The sequence below is a fragment of the Cervus canadensis genome, chromosome 16 (genome assembly GCF_019320065.1).
Source record: "Cervus canadensis isolate Bull #8, Minnesota chromosome 16, ASM1932006v1, whole genome shotgun sequence".
NCBI lineage: Eukaryota > Metazoa > Chordata > Mammalia > Artiodactyla > Cervidae > Cervus > Cervus canadensis.
The window spans coordinates 17,518,463-17,536,400 of record NC_057401.1 but is presented as its reverse complement, the minus strand read 5'-3'; the positions used below and the strand labels follow the sequence as shown (position 1 = coordinate 17,536,400).

General features: G+C 36.6%; 1 protein-coding gene across 5 annotated transcripts in view; it reads right to left on the bottom strand.

Moving 5' to 3' along the window:
* Nucleotides 1-361: 361 nt before the first annotated feature.
* ERCC8 (ERCC excision repair 8, CSA ubiquitin ligase complex subunit) overlaps nt 362-17,938 on the bottom strand; it is a 49,538-nt gene continuing 31,961 nt past the window's right edge. For all 5 annotated transcript variants that reach the window (XM_043488479.1, XM_043488477.1, XM_043488478.1 and 2 more), the window contains 3 exons: nt 10,740-10,937; nt 5,251-5,334; nt 362-603 (listed from right to left, as the gene is read on the bottom strand). In XM_043488479.1, coding sequence (XP_043344414.1) covers nt 535-603; nt 5,251-5,334; nt 10,740-10,937 — 351 coding nt within the window. In that variant the 3' untranslated portion in view covers nt 362-534. The remainder of the gene's footprint in view (nt 604-5,250; nt 5,335-10,739; nt 10,938-17,938) is intronic.

Here is a 17,938-nt window from a genome sequence, read left to right as displayed (position 1 = left end):
TCCATCTAGTCAAGGCTATGGTTTTTCCAGTAGTCATGTTTGGATGTGAGAGTTGGACTATAAAGAAGGCTGAGCACCGAAGAATTGATGCTTTTGAACTGTGGTGTTGGAGAAGACTCTTGAGAGTCCCTTGAACTGCAAGGAGATGAAACCAGTCCATCCTAAAGGAAATCAATCCTGAATATTAATTGGAAGGATCGATGCTGAAGTTGAAACTCCAATACTTTGGCCAGCTCATGCGAAGAGCTGACTCATTGGAAAAGACCCTAATGCTGGGAAAGATTGAAGGCAAGAGGAGAAGGGGACGACAGAGGATGAGATGGTTGGATGGCATCACTGACTCAATGGACATGACTTTGAGTAAACTCCGGGAGTTGGTGATGGACACGGAGCCCTGGCGTGCTGCAGTCCATGGGGTCGCAAAGAGTCAGACACGACTGACCGACTGAACAGAACTGAACTGGACAACTGAAAAGATAAAATAGTCCAGTTTTAAAAGTTTCGATAGAGACAAAAGGGTACTAAGAACAATATTCATCCTTCCTCATCACTGCTGCTCCAGGCATCTTCAAATGCTGGATTTAACTGTGATCTGGTTGAAGTCTAAAAAAGGAAGCAAAAAAGAAAGATTCAATTATTCTACCTCATAATTTTAGGCTCACAATATAGTTATGAAATCAGATAAAAGCAACTAGATTATTTTGAAAGAAACTATATAACTGTTCGTTTAAAACCAAAAGTAACTTAAGAAACACCCACATTCAATATAAAACAATGCAATTTCATTTTAAATAGAGATATCAGACTTTATTCAAATTCTCTGTTTCCTTCAAAGTAGTTACCTCACACACAGACACACACACACAGGATGCTGTTACTATTATTAAGGCATTTTTTAAAATAATCCTTTGGAGTTACCAGGAGTACAGGGCACACTCATATCCATGTGGCTAAGACTGGACTCAGGTCTGTAGGCTGGCTTGACAGCCCAAAATATTAAAGTGAGCAATTTTTACTGTTTTGATGGGCCTGATTTTTATAAATCAGCAAAATTAATATACAGGGAATAAGGTGTTCAACAAATGGAGCAATGCCCTTTTTGGTATGAAGTAGTGAGGTTTGTTTGTTTGTTATTATAGCTAATAAAGTACTGGAAAAAGACAGACAAAATGTGTTAGATTTGGTAACATTTTGTCATTAGCACACAGGTTTCCCTGGGAGAATTCTTTGAAAGAGAATATGCATTAGATGGTGTTTCAAAAACAACAAAACATCACAGTATTCTTGCAACTTTAGAGCTGTAGCTAAATAAATATAATCAGCAATAGAGGAATTTTAATATTTGTAGTAGTTCAAATCAATTCACTTATTTGGGGAATTTGTTTGAATGGCTACCTTCTTATTCTTAGGCAAATGATTAAGGGACTTTGAAATGATCTCTTTTGTTGTTGTTTTTGAGTACCTAGGTTTTATGAATCATGTGGGCTTCCTATTTTGCAGTTTTTACATTTGCTGTCAGTTTGTTCATATCCCAAACCCAATAACATATTAGTACTTAGATTATTCTTAAGTTATTTTAGAAGTATTACCTTTTACAACATATACCAATATTTTATGTTAAGGGTAACCCTTACTACATATTTGAGAATGTTCATTTCCTTTTTGATGAACATGATGACTTAGACTCTTAAGATTCAAACAATGATAACAGTAGAAAAAAGTGGCTGTTTCCAGTAAATTTCCCAAGTATCAGCCAGGATAGTCAGAAAACAACATAATAATTTAGGTATTCTTTATAGCTGTGAACGCTATGGATCTGAGTCCTTTACTTAATCTAATAATGTTGGCCATTGTCACTTAGTTGTTCAAGCAAAATTCCATTACACCCTGTGTCCAGATCTAAAACTATTATCAAAGCTTAGCTAACTATTCACTTATTTCTAGTAGCAGTCCACTGATATGCAAGAGTGGCATACTGAAGTCTGTTTATTCTTTCAACCAAGCATTTACTGAAATTCCTACCTTCCTGGGTTTATGATTTACCTACCAAGTTAGGTTATTTAGTGACAGTTTATTTAAAGACGCATTGTCCTCTGTGGTGAGGTGATTATTTTTCCCTACTCTATCTCTAAAAGCCTTTAACTCTGCCTTAGATGTCTACTTAAAATGTCCTTAGGTAGATAAGTCACACAAAGGCCATGTCTCCTAATTTCACTCTGAAAGCCCAATATATACCCTATTAAGCACTAAATTTCATTTGGAGAATCAACAGAGAAGCAGAATTATATTTTAATGTAAATTATTGTTGCTATGGTAGGCAAACAAAAATAATTAAGTGAAAACTAGAAATGCAGTTGCATATAAATTTTACTGTATTTATAGTAGTAAAGAAAAAAATGAATGTATTACAGTATTGTTAGAAGTACATTTTATTGCTAAAAATCACAAATAAAACATCTTACTTATAATTGAAAGCTGCAGTAAAAAGTCACACATGATATAGTACTGTTTGAGACCTATGGATCAACTTAACTACCATCCACCACTTCAGTTTTCTCTACAACATCTCCTCCTAGTGGACATTCTGTCTCTGCTTGAACATATCCATCTCTCCTTAACCAGCCTGCCTGTTCTACTGAGTTGTGAAGGGAAATAAGAGTTAAAAGGGGATCTAGTTCAGGTCCATAGAATGGGAAGGAAGAATGAAAACAATTTTAACATCTTCTACACATGTATCTTACTAACTTTGATAAATTCAAAATTTTTTACTGGTAATTAGTGGAAAGTCTTTATAGGTAGAACATAGGGTTGCCTGAATACAGAAAGTAATTACACATCTTATCGCTGTTGTTTAGTCTGACTCTCTTGCAACCCCATGGACGGTAGCCCGCCACGGCTCCTCTGTCCATGGGGTTTCCTAGATGAGGATACTGAAGTGAGTTGCCATTTCCTTCTCCAGGGGATCTTCCCAACCCAGGAATCAAACTGGCGTCTCCTGCACGGGCAGGCAAATTCTTTATCACAGAGCTACCAGGAAAGACCCCAAGATTATACATCTAAATAAAACAGCTACATATTGTGTAACTGTCAAAATAAAAGTAAGATTCTTGATGAGAGGTCAGATTTAGAATATAATATAGTCACTCTAGAGATCTCAGGCAGGAAAAAGTGATTAGGAATTGTACAGGCATGCCTTGAGTGTGACCAGATTTTAGGAAGAGTGGGCAAAAGGAATCCAGATCCCTCAGAAAAATAAAACAAACTTCCTCTGCAAAAAAAAAAAAAAAAGCAACCTGTCAACTAAATAATAGGATTTATGCTTAAAGATCATAAAACCTGTTTCTATTGCCAAATGCCCTTCAGGTTTTTATGGTAGAAATAAATCCTCCTCTATAGGTTGAGTATCAGAATAAACAATCCTAAGGGATTCTGTCTTGGTTGATGGAGAAGTATATCTCATCTCAAAAGTCGATCTGAAAGGTAACCTAGGAACAATTTTACTTTGATGATTCTGATGTTTGAAGATACTATAAACTTGCCCTAGATCATTAACGAATGGCAGAACTGGAATTCGAACTCAATTACCAGTATTACTATTATTGAGTTTACCTGACAGTAAAGACAGGTGAGTGTGTAAATGTACATATGTGTGTGTTTTGTGTTAACTTGCCTCTCTGAGGAACTGCAGCAGTCATTCATTTGCGAGGTGAGATGAAACTACTTCTAAATATCAGTTAAATAGTAAGTATACATGTAAGGAAGAGGGTCTTGTGTACACAGACTACTCTACTGAGATCTGCATCATGATCATATTCATGTTCTACCTACATTCACAGGACTCTTCAAAAGTTTTGTGGAAATAATCTTAGCATTTATCATTTTATAAAGAGAATGGTGCCTATCTTAAAGCACATACATAGTGCATTTTAACAGGTAAATATAAAACCTTGTTCTTTGTGTAGCCCTATTTGATTTATACTTGTTCAGCTTAACTGCCTACATACAAAAATTCTTCCAGATGGGAAAGAATCAAACTATCACCATAATTATATAATAAGGAAATAAACCATCAGAGTCACATACTATCTTTATAAAATAAACAATTTCAGTTTTCTTCTAATATCTTTTTTTTATACACAAGTCAAAGATGATTTACTTTTATTTTTATAGTTTTCATTTGGTGAATGTTAAACATTCTAATGTGGCCTAGTGTTATAAGTTAGATTTAATGTATACAATAATTCCCCAATAGCAGGACACAGTAATTAACATTTTAAGCTTTGTATAAAAAAAAAATTCAGTTTTTAAAGCAGCTGTATACTAAAACTACTCAAGGTCATACTAAACCAAATTAGACACATATCTATAAAATTTCACCTTTAGATAGCTTGACATGAAAATAGAAAAATTAAGAGGCTACTACCTAAGACCAGAGATCATGTCTTATTTATCTTTGTTTTCCCACAACATTTTTCAGGTTCTTTATTCACAGTGTCATATTTACACTAATTTATTTGGTAGAAGTGCAAACTGATAAAATTTGACAGTGTGAATAAAGAGCTTTAAAAATGTCATACAAGATAACTCAAGTCCCAAGAAGTCGTGGCACTTCCCTGGGGATCCACTGGTTAAGACTCCATGCTTCCACTGTAGGAAGTATGGGTTTGATCCCCAGTTGGGGAACTAAGATCCTACATGCCACAAAGCATGGCCAAAAATATTAAACAACAACAAAAAAAACTTGAAAGAAAACAAGATAAATCTACTTTTAGGAATATAACCAAAGAAGGAGTCAGAAATATAAATAATTTGTGAATAGCTATAAATTGGTTTGTTTATAATGATCAAAAGAAATGTCTTCAAAAAAGGTAAATATTTAAGTAAATTTAAGTAAGAGTGACAGAAAGCTATATTATTAAAGACAATGTTTACAAATAGTTATTAATGACATGGAAAAAGTCTAAGAAGGATGCTAAGCTGTATGTTCAAGCATGATATTAACTATGTTAAAAATATGCACAGGAAAAAACAAGAATGAAGTAAATAAAAATGTTAAAAGTAATTGATAAACTTCAGAAATTTATTTCATTCTCAATATTTTTTTGAATTTTCCTAATGTATTAACAGGTAAATTATTTAAACAATCAGAAAATAGCAAGAAATGCTTTAAAAGCCTCTCCCATTTAAAGTAAATTAGTAAAAAATTTTTTATTATTTAGAAGTCACTGTACAACTTGTATAAATATTTACCTCATCATCATCATCAGGAACTGATTCACATAAGGATGGTACCCAAGCAAGAATATTGCAGTCTCTGCTACCACTGTAAAGTTCCTATAATACAGAAAACAAAGATGTGGTTGTGGGTCAGTTGAAAGTTGATGCCAATGTGAAATGAACAATTTTTTAAATGACTAATTCTTAGGTTAGATTAGATGAAATCTATTTCTATTCCCCAAAGAAACTGGAGTGATGCCCTTTTCTGTTTGTTTAAGAAATAGTAAAACTTTGTTTTGTATTTTAAAATAGTATTAGGATATGTTAGAATTTGCTTACATGATTAAAATTCACAAAAACCATCGCCATAGTTTTTTTTTTTTATCAATTGTATCTATATATTTCAAGTGTCAGAGAATAAAAAAAATGGTTGCATCAATAACTGAACTTTAATAAAGGCTTTCAACGAAGAAACCATATGTTGTTGTTCAGTTGCTAAGTTGTGCCTGACTCTCTGTGACCTCATGGATGGTAGCATACCAGGGTCCTCTGTCATCCACTATCTCTCAGAATTTGCTCAAATTCATGTCCATTGAGTTGGTGATGCTATCTAACCATGGCATCCTCTACTGCTCTCTTCTTTAGCTTTCAATCTTTCCCAGCCTCAGGATCTTTTCCAGTTAGTCGGCTCTTTCTATCAGGAGGCCAAAGTATTGGAACTTCAGCATCAGTCCTTCCAGTGAATATTCAGGGTAGGAAATCAACTGGTTTGATTGGTTTGACCAACCAAATCGACTGGTTTGACCTCCTTGCAGTCCAAGGGACTCTCAAGAGTCTTCTTCAGCACCACAATTTGAAGGCATCAATTTTTCAGTGCTCAGCATTTTTTCTGGTCCAACTCTCACGTCCATACATGACTAATGGAAAAACCACAGCTTTGACTATAAGGACCTTTGTGGGCAAAATGATGTCCTTGGCTGTCTAGATTTGTCATAGCTTTTCTTCCAAGGAGCAAGCATCTTTTAATTTCAGGGCTTTAATTTTAATTTGTCACTACCTGAAGTGATTTTAAGAGTCCAAGAAAAGAAAATCTGATACTGCTTCCACTTTTCCCCCTTGTATTTGTCATGAAGTGATGGAAGTGGATGCCATAATCTTAGTTTTTTTGAATGCTGAGTTTCAGGCCAGCTTTATTCACTCTCCTCTTTCACTTTCATCAAGAGGCTCTTTAGTTCTTCACTTTTTGCCATTAGAGTGGTATCATCTGCATATCTGAGGTTGTTGATATTTCTCCCAGCAATCGTGATTCCAGCTTGGGATTCATCCAGCCTGGCATTTCACATGATGGACTCTGCACATGGGCTTCTCTGGTGGCTCAGAGGGTAAAGCGTCTGCCCGCAATGCGGGAGACCTGGATTTGATCCCTGGGTCGGGAAGATCTCCGGGAGAAGGAAATGGTAACCCACTCCAGTACTCTTGCCTGGAAAATCCCATGGATGGAAAAGCCTTGGAGGCTATAGTCTACGGGGTCGCAAAGAGTTAGACACGACTGAGGGACTTCACTTCTACTCTGCATATAAGTTAGATAAGCCAAGGTGACAATATACAGCCTGGTCATACTCTTTTCCCAATTTGGAATGAGTCAGTTGTGTCTGGTTCTAACTGTTGTTTCTTTACCTGCATACTAGTTTCTCAGGAGATAGGTAAGATGGTTTGGTACTCTCATCTCTGTAAGAATTCTCCACATTTTGTTGTGATCCACACAGTCAAAGGCTTTAGCATAGTCAATGAAGCTGAAGTAGATATATTTTTGGAACTCCCTTGCTTTCTCCATGATCCAACGAATGTTGGCAATTTGATCTCTGTTCCTCTGTCTTTTCTAAACCCAGCTTGTACATCTGGAAGTTCTTGGCTCACGTACTGCTGGAGACATTAGCTCGAAGAATTTTGAACATAATTTTGCTAGTAAGTGAAGTGAGTGCTTTGAACATTGTTTGTCATTGCCCTTCTTCAGGATTGGAATGAAAACTGAACTTTTCCAGATCTGTGCTCACTGCTGAGTTTTCCAAATTTGCTGACATATTCAGTGCAGCACTTTAAGAGCATCATCTTTTAGGATTTTAAATAGCTCAGCTTAATTCCATGACTTCTGCTAACTTTGTTGGTAGTAATGCTTCCTAAGGCCCACTGGACTTCACACTCCAAAATGTCCAACTCTAGGTGAGTGACCACACAACTGTGGTTATCCAGGTCATTAAGACGTTTTTTGTATAATTCTTCTGTGTATTCTTGCCACCTCTTCTTAATCTGTTCCGCTTCTGTTAGGTCCTTACCATTTCTGTCCTTTATCATGCCCATCCTTGCATGAAATGTTCCCTTGATATCTCCAATTTTCTTGAAAAGATCTCTAGTCTTACACATTATATTGTTTTCCTCTATTTTTTTTTTTTTTTTGCACTGTTCATTTAAGAAAGCTTTCCCATCTCTTTGCTATTCTGTAGAACTCTGCATTCTGTTGGATGTATTTTTTCATTTTTCCCTTGCCTTTTGCTTTTCTTCTTTCCTCAGCTATTTGTAAAGCCTCCTCAGGTAACTACTTTGCAGAAACTGTAAGAGTTTCTAGCTAAAATAGGCCAGGAATTAAAAAAAAGTTTTATTTAGCTCAAAACTGCCCAACTAGCTGCTGAAGAGCATTAAGAGTCATATGCCATGCTTGTTGAGAAGCTTATTTTATAAGCTTGGACTGATGCAGTCAATGACAATGTCTTTTTGGATATGGTGTCTCTACATGCTGAACAATGTTCATTCTTCTTCTGAGAAAACTTCAGAAATATGTTATATTGGCTAGTACTAAAAATATTTTTATGGGGCAGTGAAATAGATACTCTCACATACAGAGGGTATAAATTGATATAATCCTTTCAGAGACTGAAATCTCTGTATGTGACAGAAGTTTCTGCATACATTTCTAAGAAGTCATGCTAAAGACACATATGAAATTCAAGGTTATTATCACCAATATTATATTTATAATAAAACAATAATTTCCCAAATATTATTGTCCAGGGTTATGATTTATATATAAATTTATGCTGCATTAATATGATATGATATTATATAGCCACTAAATTTATTTTTGAAGAATATTTAATGGCACTGGAAAACATTCATATTGTCAAGAGAAGGGAGCAGGATATAAACCAAATACAGACTGAAAAAAAAAACAAGATGTAAACAGTAGGTCAATTTTTTAAAAAGCTACTAAGTAAAGAATAAGGGCTAAAAAGAAAAATCAGCAAAATGTTAAGTTAAAACTCTGACTGTTTACTTTTCTCACAAATGTATTTCTGCACAAATATTTCTAACACTACAACTTTCTTTCTGATCTGGTATTAAATTATTTAGTTTTATTTTTTTCATCTCAAAAGCTATTTGAGGCATGGTACAATCAGCATTTTTCTAAAAAAATAAAAGTAAAGGTTCTTGGTAAAGGGAAAATAAGATTATTAAGTAACTTATAGGAAATATAGATGTAAAGAAAATTAGGTAAATTATACTTAGCTACACATTATCAAATTTCCTAAATGGAACAAAATTCTACAGACTGTACTATTTAAAATTTAGAATGCATGGTTACTGTGGATGGTGCAAAGATATTTTCATATGCCCAGTGCTGTAGAGCAATTTACTTCCTGAGAAGACAAGATTATATACTCAAGATATACTAAGGTCAGGTAACCTTGTTTTTTCATGATTAAATTAAGGTACTATATCTTTGCCAGGAATATCCCATACACTTTGACAATTTGACTAAGCTGACGCATGCGAGTCTTAGTCAAGGTAAAATTATTTTATCTTTGTAATTAGTATTTTGTAGGGTGCAACTTTGAGACTATGTAAATATTCCCTTCCTCATCAGACTCCCAAGTTATTAGGTTAATTACTAGTAGCAGAATGGATTCAGGGATCCCTATTCTAGTCAAAAGAAAAGAATCAACTATTATCATTATTTATTTTGATGTTGGATATATCTTCAAAATTTTATATTTATAGCAGAATTACTATAAATATTAATTTTATTTTCAGATAGCAAGTTTTTGTGTAATATATAATTGGTAAAAGGGTTCTGCTGCTAAATGGATGCAAAAGCACTATTCTTTTACTTTTGCAATTTAGATTTATAATTATCTTCCTTTTCAGAAATCATAATAGATGGAATGGGATAAGAGCTGGAAGCTTTTTGATATAATAAAGTAATTCAAATCTTTCTTAGTACACAGCACATATAGAAATGGTATTTGTCAGGAGGCAACTGGCCTCAGCTTTCTGGCTATCCTAGGCCTGTTCTGGCAATTTCAGGGACTGAGAGGAATCAATTATCTTTACTTACTTTTAATCTGTTCTAATCCATTCTTCACTCACTTTCAGTCCAATATTCCTAGCAGGAACATCTGCTAGGAAGCTCTGATTAGGTGGAAAGCAATACTTTAGGTGAAAAGTCAGAATACTTGAATTAAAATCTTGGCTTTGTCTCTAGTGACTCTGGATAAGAAAAGTACTGTATTCTATAAATTTCTTTGAATGGATAATCACCCTCTGTCAATCTACTTGCAGATTGAGGCAAGTTCTATCATCCCCTGGTTGCCTTAGTACTATTTTCCCAGAAGTAACACTAAAAATAATTAATAAGTAGTACATCAGGACACTGGCCATCAGAAGAGATATTGGACATAAAGTAGAAGCAGGGTTTCAAAGGTCCCTGTTAGTTACTGGGTTGAAGTGAGGTCTAGGAGGCTCCAGGAGATAAGGTGAAGCTGGAGGTCATGTAAGGGGCTTAGTACAACAGCTATGTAACAAACTAAAGGATATGTGTTTGAGTATTTTAATAACGAATACTGCCATATAGATGTGTGCTAGCTGAAAACTAGCCCTGTATATCTTACTTCATAGTGTCAGACACAGATTAAGTAATGCCTATTAATGAGTGACTGAATAGGTGATAAAGTCCCTCCCTAGCAATAACCCATGGACAGAGGAGCCTGATAGGCTACAGTCCATGTGGTCGCAAAGAGTTGGACATGACTGAGCGACTTCACTTTCACTTTTTACTTTCATGCATTGGAGAAGGAAATGGCAACCCACTCCAGTATTCTTGCCTGGAGAATCCCAGGGAGAGAGAAGCCTGGTGGGCTGCCGTCTATGGGGTCACACAGAGTCGGACATGATCAAAGCGACTTAGCAGCAGCAGCAATAACCCATAATTTTCATTCTTTCGGTATTTAATTTTTATAAGCCTTATTTTCCTCATCTACAAGGCAGGGAAAATCCCAACAATCTTGCTACACTGAAGAATCACTTAAAGGAGCATATGAGATAATCTATGCAAAAGTTCTATGGGGAAAACACTCTGTTCCATTGGTGAGACTAAAGAGAAAGGTTAAGATGTTAAAAAAAACAAAACCCACAGGTTTTGGCAAGCTAGCTACCTGAACATTTTAAATTCCCTTAAGTATCATTCTTACCTGGAAATTAGACTGAAATACACAGCAGTCAACACTTTTATAGTGTCCCTTAAGCATAGTTATCTGTTCTCCAGAGTAAATTGTATAAACAGCAATGGTGCTACCATATGGTACAAAAACAAATTCTGAACTGCAGCCAGAGGAGACAGTGAATTTCAATCCTTTTCTACTATCATTATATACTTTTCCATAGTTGACCTGCAGGATGTAAAAGCATAAAGTTACTTATACATGAATTAAAAAGACAACAGAGATAACCATTTACTTAAAATATTATACTACAGAAACAGCTCCAGTGAGTCTAAAGATGATCACTGTCCTAATAGAAACAAGGACCAATGACATACATGTACATTTTGCATACAAGGGAAGTACAAACAGTAAAATGACCCACAAAAACAAATGTTCACATTTCAACCTTGACAGAAATAAAAATGCAAATTAAGGTAACCTCGAAAAATCATTTTAGACCATTTAGCAAAAATTTTAATAAACCATTAAGACACTCAATATTACTACAAGTGAGGTAAACATGTAGATGGCACTATAATTTGGTCATCCCTTCTAAAAGGCCAAATGGTTTATTATGCAACAAAATATAAAGTACACCTTAATAGTGACACGTATGTATATATAAATACATTTTTGGAGAGAGAATAACTTTATTTTTATACATATATAAAATGCATATAAAATTAATATACAAATAACAAAATTTAAATATATAATATAAAGAAAAAATACATATAACATAAAATTTGCCATCTTAACCATATTTAAGTATACAGTTCAGGGACATTAGGGCTTTCCAGGTGGCTTAGTGGTAAAGAATCCATCTGCCAATCTAGGAAATGCAAGAGATGTGGGTTTGATCCCTGGGTCAGGAAGATCCCCTGGAGGAGGAAAGGACAACCCACTCCAGTATTCTTGCCAGGATAACCTCATGGACAGAGGAGCCTGGCGGGCTACTGTCGCTGGGGTCACAAAAAGTCCTACACGACTGACACCCATCAGGGACGTAAAGTATATTTACACTGTTGGGCAACCAGCACTACCACCCATTTTCCATCTTGCAAACCTGAAACTCTGTAACCACTAAACAACAAAGATATTCTTACTCCTTGACCTAGTAACTACTACTGGGAATTCATCTTAGGCTAATAATTAAACAGCAAAAAGGTATATGCCCAGAGGAATTCAATGTGGCCTTATCTAGAATGGCAAAGTAATTGAGAACAGATGTAAATTCCTAAGAGTATTATATTAATTCTAGTTTATACAGCAGTTAAAAATTATAAGTTTGAAATTATGTAGAAAATAGAAATAAAAGTTAAGTATAAAAAGAAAAGAACACAAATAGTGTATATACACTCTAATTGCAGCTTTATATAAAAAATTGTATATTTGCAACAAAATAATAATTCTGCACCTGTACGCCAAAGTTGCAAGCCCAACAACATTAGCATCACCTGCACAATTAGAAATGGAATTCCAGATCCCATTCCAACCTACTGAACTACAATCTTCATTTTAACAAGATCCCCAGATGATCTGTAAGTCCATCAAGGTCTGAGAAGCTTTGGGCTAAAGAAATTGACAGGTTTACTTTCTGCTGACAATTTAGATAAGCAGTTTAAGGTAAGCATAAAACCAGTATCTAGTGATCTGAGAATTATGAGTGGGATCACCAAAATCTCCCTTCACTATGGCTAATACTGGAGTTTAAACACTGAGTGATTTGCCCTTTTCTCTTTTTTGAAAGGTTGGGTGGGAATGGTGTGTGTGTGTGTGTGTGTGTGTGTGTGTGTTTGTGTGCATGTGTATGTGTGAGGCTCAAAGGGATATGCAATGGTAATTATGGATACTACACTCGGCTTACATACCATTGAGATTTATATGTGAGAGAAATGAGCACATGTATTCAGCAATCCCACTGAAGGAGTGGTATACTGAAATGTTAAAACGTTAAACTTATAATCAGTAGATTTGGGTTTCTGAAACCAACTCCACCCCCATACCTTTTTTTTGCCTCTTATGAGTAATGAATGACTTAACTTCTGAGTTTCATTCTTCTAATATGTTAAAAGGAAATAACATTGTTTACCAGAGATTGTCAAAAATAAAAAGAAATAATGCATAAGAGAAAACCTAGGATACCAAAGTATTCAGTGAGTCCCTAGATTTATTAATTCTTATATATTTAAAAGTATAACATTCCCCCACTTGCGTATTTTGATCCTTCATGTACAACAATTTGTAGAATAACATCAGGGTGGGAGGATGGAGAAAAAACACAACTAGCAGAAAAAGAAAAATCTCAACTAGCAATTTTCTGTTCCTCCTTGAAAAATTATGAACTGCTAGACTGTAATGGTCTTATTCATACATCAGCACACCTACCTACAAAACTTGTGTCCTTTCCATTATACCACATTCCATCCCAAATGTGAACTGCAAAGTATTCAGTGAGGTACAAATACTGAACTAGCTCACTAACTTCTGTGTTTTTAGGTGCTCCCCCTGCAATCCACCTTGCAACTTACTGACCTATTAATCTTGGTAACTCACTGTTGTGATCAAATCACCTTTGGGATCTAAACTATCAATACCTCTTCAATGTCCATGGAGTGAAGTCCTAATAACAGACGAAGTGAAGGAGAGATCTGCCGTTACTAAGTGCTCAGTGTCACACACTGTGCTAGCTGATTACCTAAGCTCCCCATTTTATGACTATAAGTATTCACCATAAAAAGCAGCATGTGACAAATGCCATACTGTATATTATTATGAAAGTAAGGGAAGAAGAACTAAAGAGCCTCTTGATGAAAGTGAAAGAGGAGAGTGAAAAAGTTGGCTTCAACCTCAACATTCAGAAAACTAAGATCATGGAATCCGGTCCCATCACTTCATGGCAAATAGATGGGGAAACAGTGAGAGATTTTATTTTTGGGGGCTCCAAAATCACTGCAGATGATGATTGCAGCCATGAAATTAAAAGACACTTACTCCTTGGAAGGAAAGTTATGACCAACCTAGACAGCATATTAAAAAGCAGAGACATTACTTTGCCAACAAAGGTCTGTCTAGTCAAGGCTATGGTTTTTCCAGTAGTATATGGATTTGAGAGTTGGACCATAAAGAAAGCTGAGTGCCGAAGAATTGATGCTTTTGAACTGTGGTGTTGGAGAAGACTCTTGAGAGTCCCTTGGACTGCAAGGAGATCCAACCAGTCCATCCTAAAGGAGATCAGTCCTGGGTGTTCATTGGAAGGACTGATGTTGAAGCTGAAACTCCAATACTTTGGCCACCTGATGCGAAGAGCTGACTCATCTGAAAAGACCCTGATGCTGGGAAAGATTGAGAGCAGGAGGAGAAGCGGACAACAGAGTATGAGATGGTTGGATGGCATCACTGACTTAATGGACATGAGTTTGGGTAGGCTCCAGGAGTTGCTGATGGACAGGGAGGCCTGATGTGCTGCAGCTCATGGGGTCGCAAAGAGTTGGACACGACTGAGTGACTGAACTGAACTGAACTGAATAACAGGCTACTTTTGGTTATGATGTCTTCAAGTAGGTATGTACAGGCTTTGAAAAGATTTTGATGGGGAGGAAAATTTCATAGATGTTGGATAGGATGATGGCAAATACAATTCCCTATCTTATGAATTCCTTTTATTGTCCCAGAAATATATACATCTTGTCACTGAGTAAATACCTACAGTGATGCAGAGACTCCATCATAAGGCAGCTCATTTCACTGTCAAACAACTATCAGCATAATTAATGACAGGTGAGGAAGATCCCCCTGGAGAAGAAAATAGCAAACCATTCTAGTAATCTTGCCTGGAGAATTCCATGGAGAGAAGAGCCTGGTGGGCTCCTACTCATAAAAAGTTGGACATGACTGAGCAAATAACACTTTCACTTTTCAACATTTACTGAATGTTAACATTTGCTGTAAGTATCAGACAATGTGTACCAAATATTTTACATGTATTATTTCATGTAATATGCAAAACAATACTATGAGACAGGCAGCATTATTAAACAAACGAAAACACTTAGAAAAGTTAAGTATTTCAAGCAAGGTCTCTTGGCTAGTAAACGACAGAATCAGAAACTAATTTAGGTTACAGTAATCAAAAAGTACGGTACTACACTGTTGTAAATTATTTTTCTTTCATTCCACTAAATGATGGTCACAGTCTACTGTAATACAAGTGAGCACTAGGTACTGTGGAATCATGTAAGCTAAACTAGAGGAGTTAAAGAGAAGTTGTGCCTGAGGTGAATTTTGAAGGCTGAGAAGCAGCTAGTACAGAAGAAGAGAGTATTCTAAAGCAAAGGCAGCAGTCTATACAGCCGAATGGAAGGGTGAGAAAGCCTGGCATATGGCACCCCACTCCAGTACTCTTGCCTAGAAAATCCCATGGATGGAGGAGCCTGGTGGGCTGCAGTCCATGGGGTCGCTTGGAGTGGGACACGACTGAGTGACTTCACTTTCACTTTTCACTTTCATGCATTGGAGAAGGAAATGGCAACCCACTCCAGTGTTCTTGCCTGGAGAATCCCAGGGACGGGGGAGCCTGGTGGGCTGCTGTCTGTGGGGTCGCACAGAGTCGGACACGACTGAAGCGACTTAGCAGCAGCAGCAAGTTACTCAATAGGGCTAATGGTAGGGAAAAAATGGGGAAGTGGCAAGATATAAAGATATAAAGTTGGTGAGTTAGAAGAGACAGCTTATGAAGGCCTTGTGGACAGTAGGCAAAAACATTGTTTTAATGACCTGAAAGTGTACTGACGAAACACTGAAAGACTTTCACACTGAAAGATGAGTTTGGAAAAGTTAGAAGGATGTTAGAGTAATTAAAGAGAGCAATCCTGAGGGCCCAGAGTAAGGCTGGAAGGGAAGACAACTATGAAAAAAATTAAGAAGAAATAATTAACAGGACCAGTAATTTGACTTAGTTAGGAAGGTGGGATATAGGAAGAGAAGAATAAAGGACAGACTCCCAGTTTCTAGACATTGGTAACTGGGTGAATGATAACATCAGTAACTAAAACAGTAAATACCAGAATTGTTACTTTAAAATTTTGTTGTTGTGCCAAAAGCTATCTCTCTGTGAATTCTGCCTGTGGGTACGTGTTCTGTACTCCAAGGCAATGGTCTCCAGATTGCAGCTGGCACCTCAAGGAGTCTGTAAGATGATCCATTATGGTGTGAGAGGAAAATGTGAGAATTTCTGTTTCATTTTTAACTAAAAAAATAGAAAGTAAGCTTTAATAAAATATATAGACTCAACACTAGGTGTATATAATTTACAAATAATTATATACACATTGGAAGCATGTACTTATACATTTTTCTCAAAATAGTAAGGGTACTACTCAGCAGGCAGCACCCTACAATGAAGATGGTTATCATTTATGATATGCCTATTACTCAGCAGGTTACGGTCCAACTCTTTACCTACTTCCATTCTACCCTTACAATGACTGTTTAGGTACATAATAATCCTGATTTACAAAATGGAGACATTGAAGCTGACTATAGTCCTTCATAAACTCACCTTAGATAAATTGCCTAATATCCCCAAGTTACTAAATGGCAGGACTGGAATTTATTTACTATTCTGACAGCCCATTAAATGTTTAAAGACAGTGTTTTCCCTGAGAATTACTTTTCTGGGATCAGTGTCTCAATTTTTTTAAGTATCTTTGTAGGTGAGTTTCTGGGCCACTGTAGTATTTTTACATGAATGACTTTTTCTCTGATCAAGACCTTTTTAAAATGTATTATCCATTATAATGGCTTCCCTGGTGGGTCAGACAGTAAAGAATCCACCTGCAATGCAAGAGACCCGGGTTTAATCTCTGGTTTGGAAAGATCCTCTGGAGAAGGGAATGTCTACTCAATCCAGTATTCTTGCCTAGAGAATTTCAAGAACAGAGGAGCCTGGCGGGCTACAGTCCATGGGGTCACAAAGAGTTGGACATGACTGAGCAACTAACATAATTCCATCATAAACACACTATTCAAAATACGGACTTCTAGAAAAAATCCATAGATTATGAGTAGCACCTTCAAAAAGGAGAGAAAAATGGAATAAAATCACATTAACAATTTATGGATATACTCACTACCATTTATATCTATCACATTCACCTTTGATGCACATGTCAACTTACTTTTCCAAAATGACACTGTCACTTCTCCACTCAAAAGCCTTGAGCAGCTTTCCATTTCACCCACAAAAAAAGCCAAAGCCCTTATAAACGGCCACAAGCCTGTAAGGTCTGGTATACTGTCCCTTCTGCTCCTCATGTCCTGTCACTCTCTCCTTTGCTTACTCTAGTCTAACACAAGAGCCACATGCATGTTCCTTGGGCATCCCAAGCATGCTTCTGCCTGCAGGTCTTTGTACTTTCTTCCTTCTTTCTGGAATGCTTTTCCCCCAAGAAGCTGGATGACTCACTCCTTCATTTCCTTCAGGTCAAATGTCATCTTCTGAGTAAGACCTAGCTTGACTGCCCTATATAAAACATCAACTCCGACTTCCCAATATTGTCTGTGCTCCTTTTCTTGCTTTGCTTTTCTTCACAGAACCTGCTGTGCTGTGCTGTGCTTCGCTGCTCAGTCATGGCAGACTCTTTTGTGACCCCATGGTCTGCAGCCCACCAGACTCCTCTGTCCACGGGGTTCTCCAGGCAAGAAAACTGGAGTGGGTTGCCATGACCTCCTCCAGGGAATCTTCCTAACCCAGGGATTGAACCCAGGTCTCCTGCATTGTAGGCGGACTCTCTACCATCCAAGCCACCAGGGAAGCCCCTTCATAGCACTTACTGCACATAATACATATTTTACCAATCCATCCACTCATCCATTTATCCATTGCTTGAATGATGGATGTCTTTCTTTCTCTCCCTGGAAGGTAAGCTCCACAAGGAGAGAACTTTTCTGTGTTTGTCTACTGCTGTATAGTACTGCCTAGCATATAGGAAGTACTCAGTAAATACTTATTAAACAACGAATACAATGAGAAAAGGAAGGCAAGACCTAATTAGGGACATGTACAATATAATGAACGGGAGAGTCTAAATGAGACCTCACAATGCCTGTATTTTCAGCCTGGGACATGATGGAGAAACATTTCACAAAGAATAAGAGGGATTAGCAAACTCTAATCTAGCACAAAC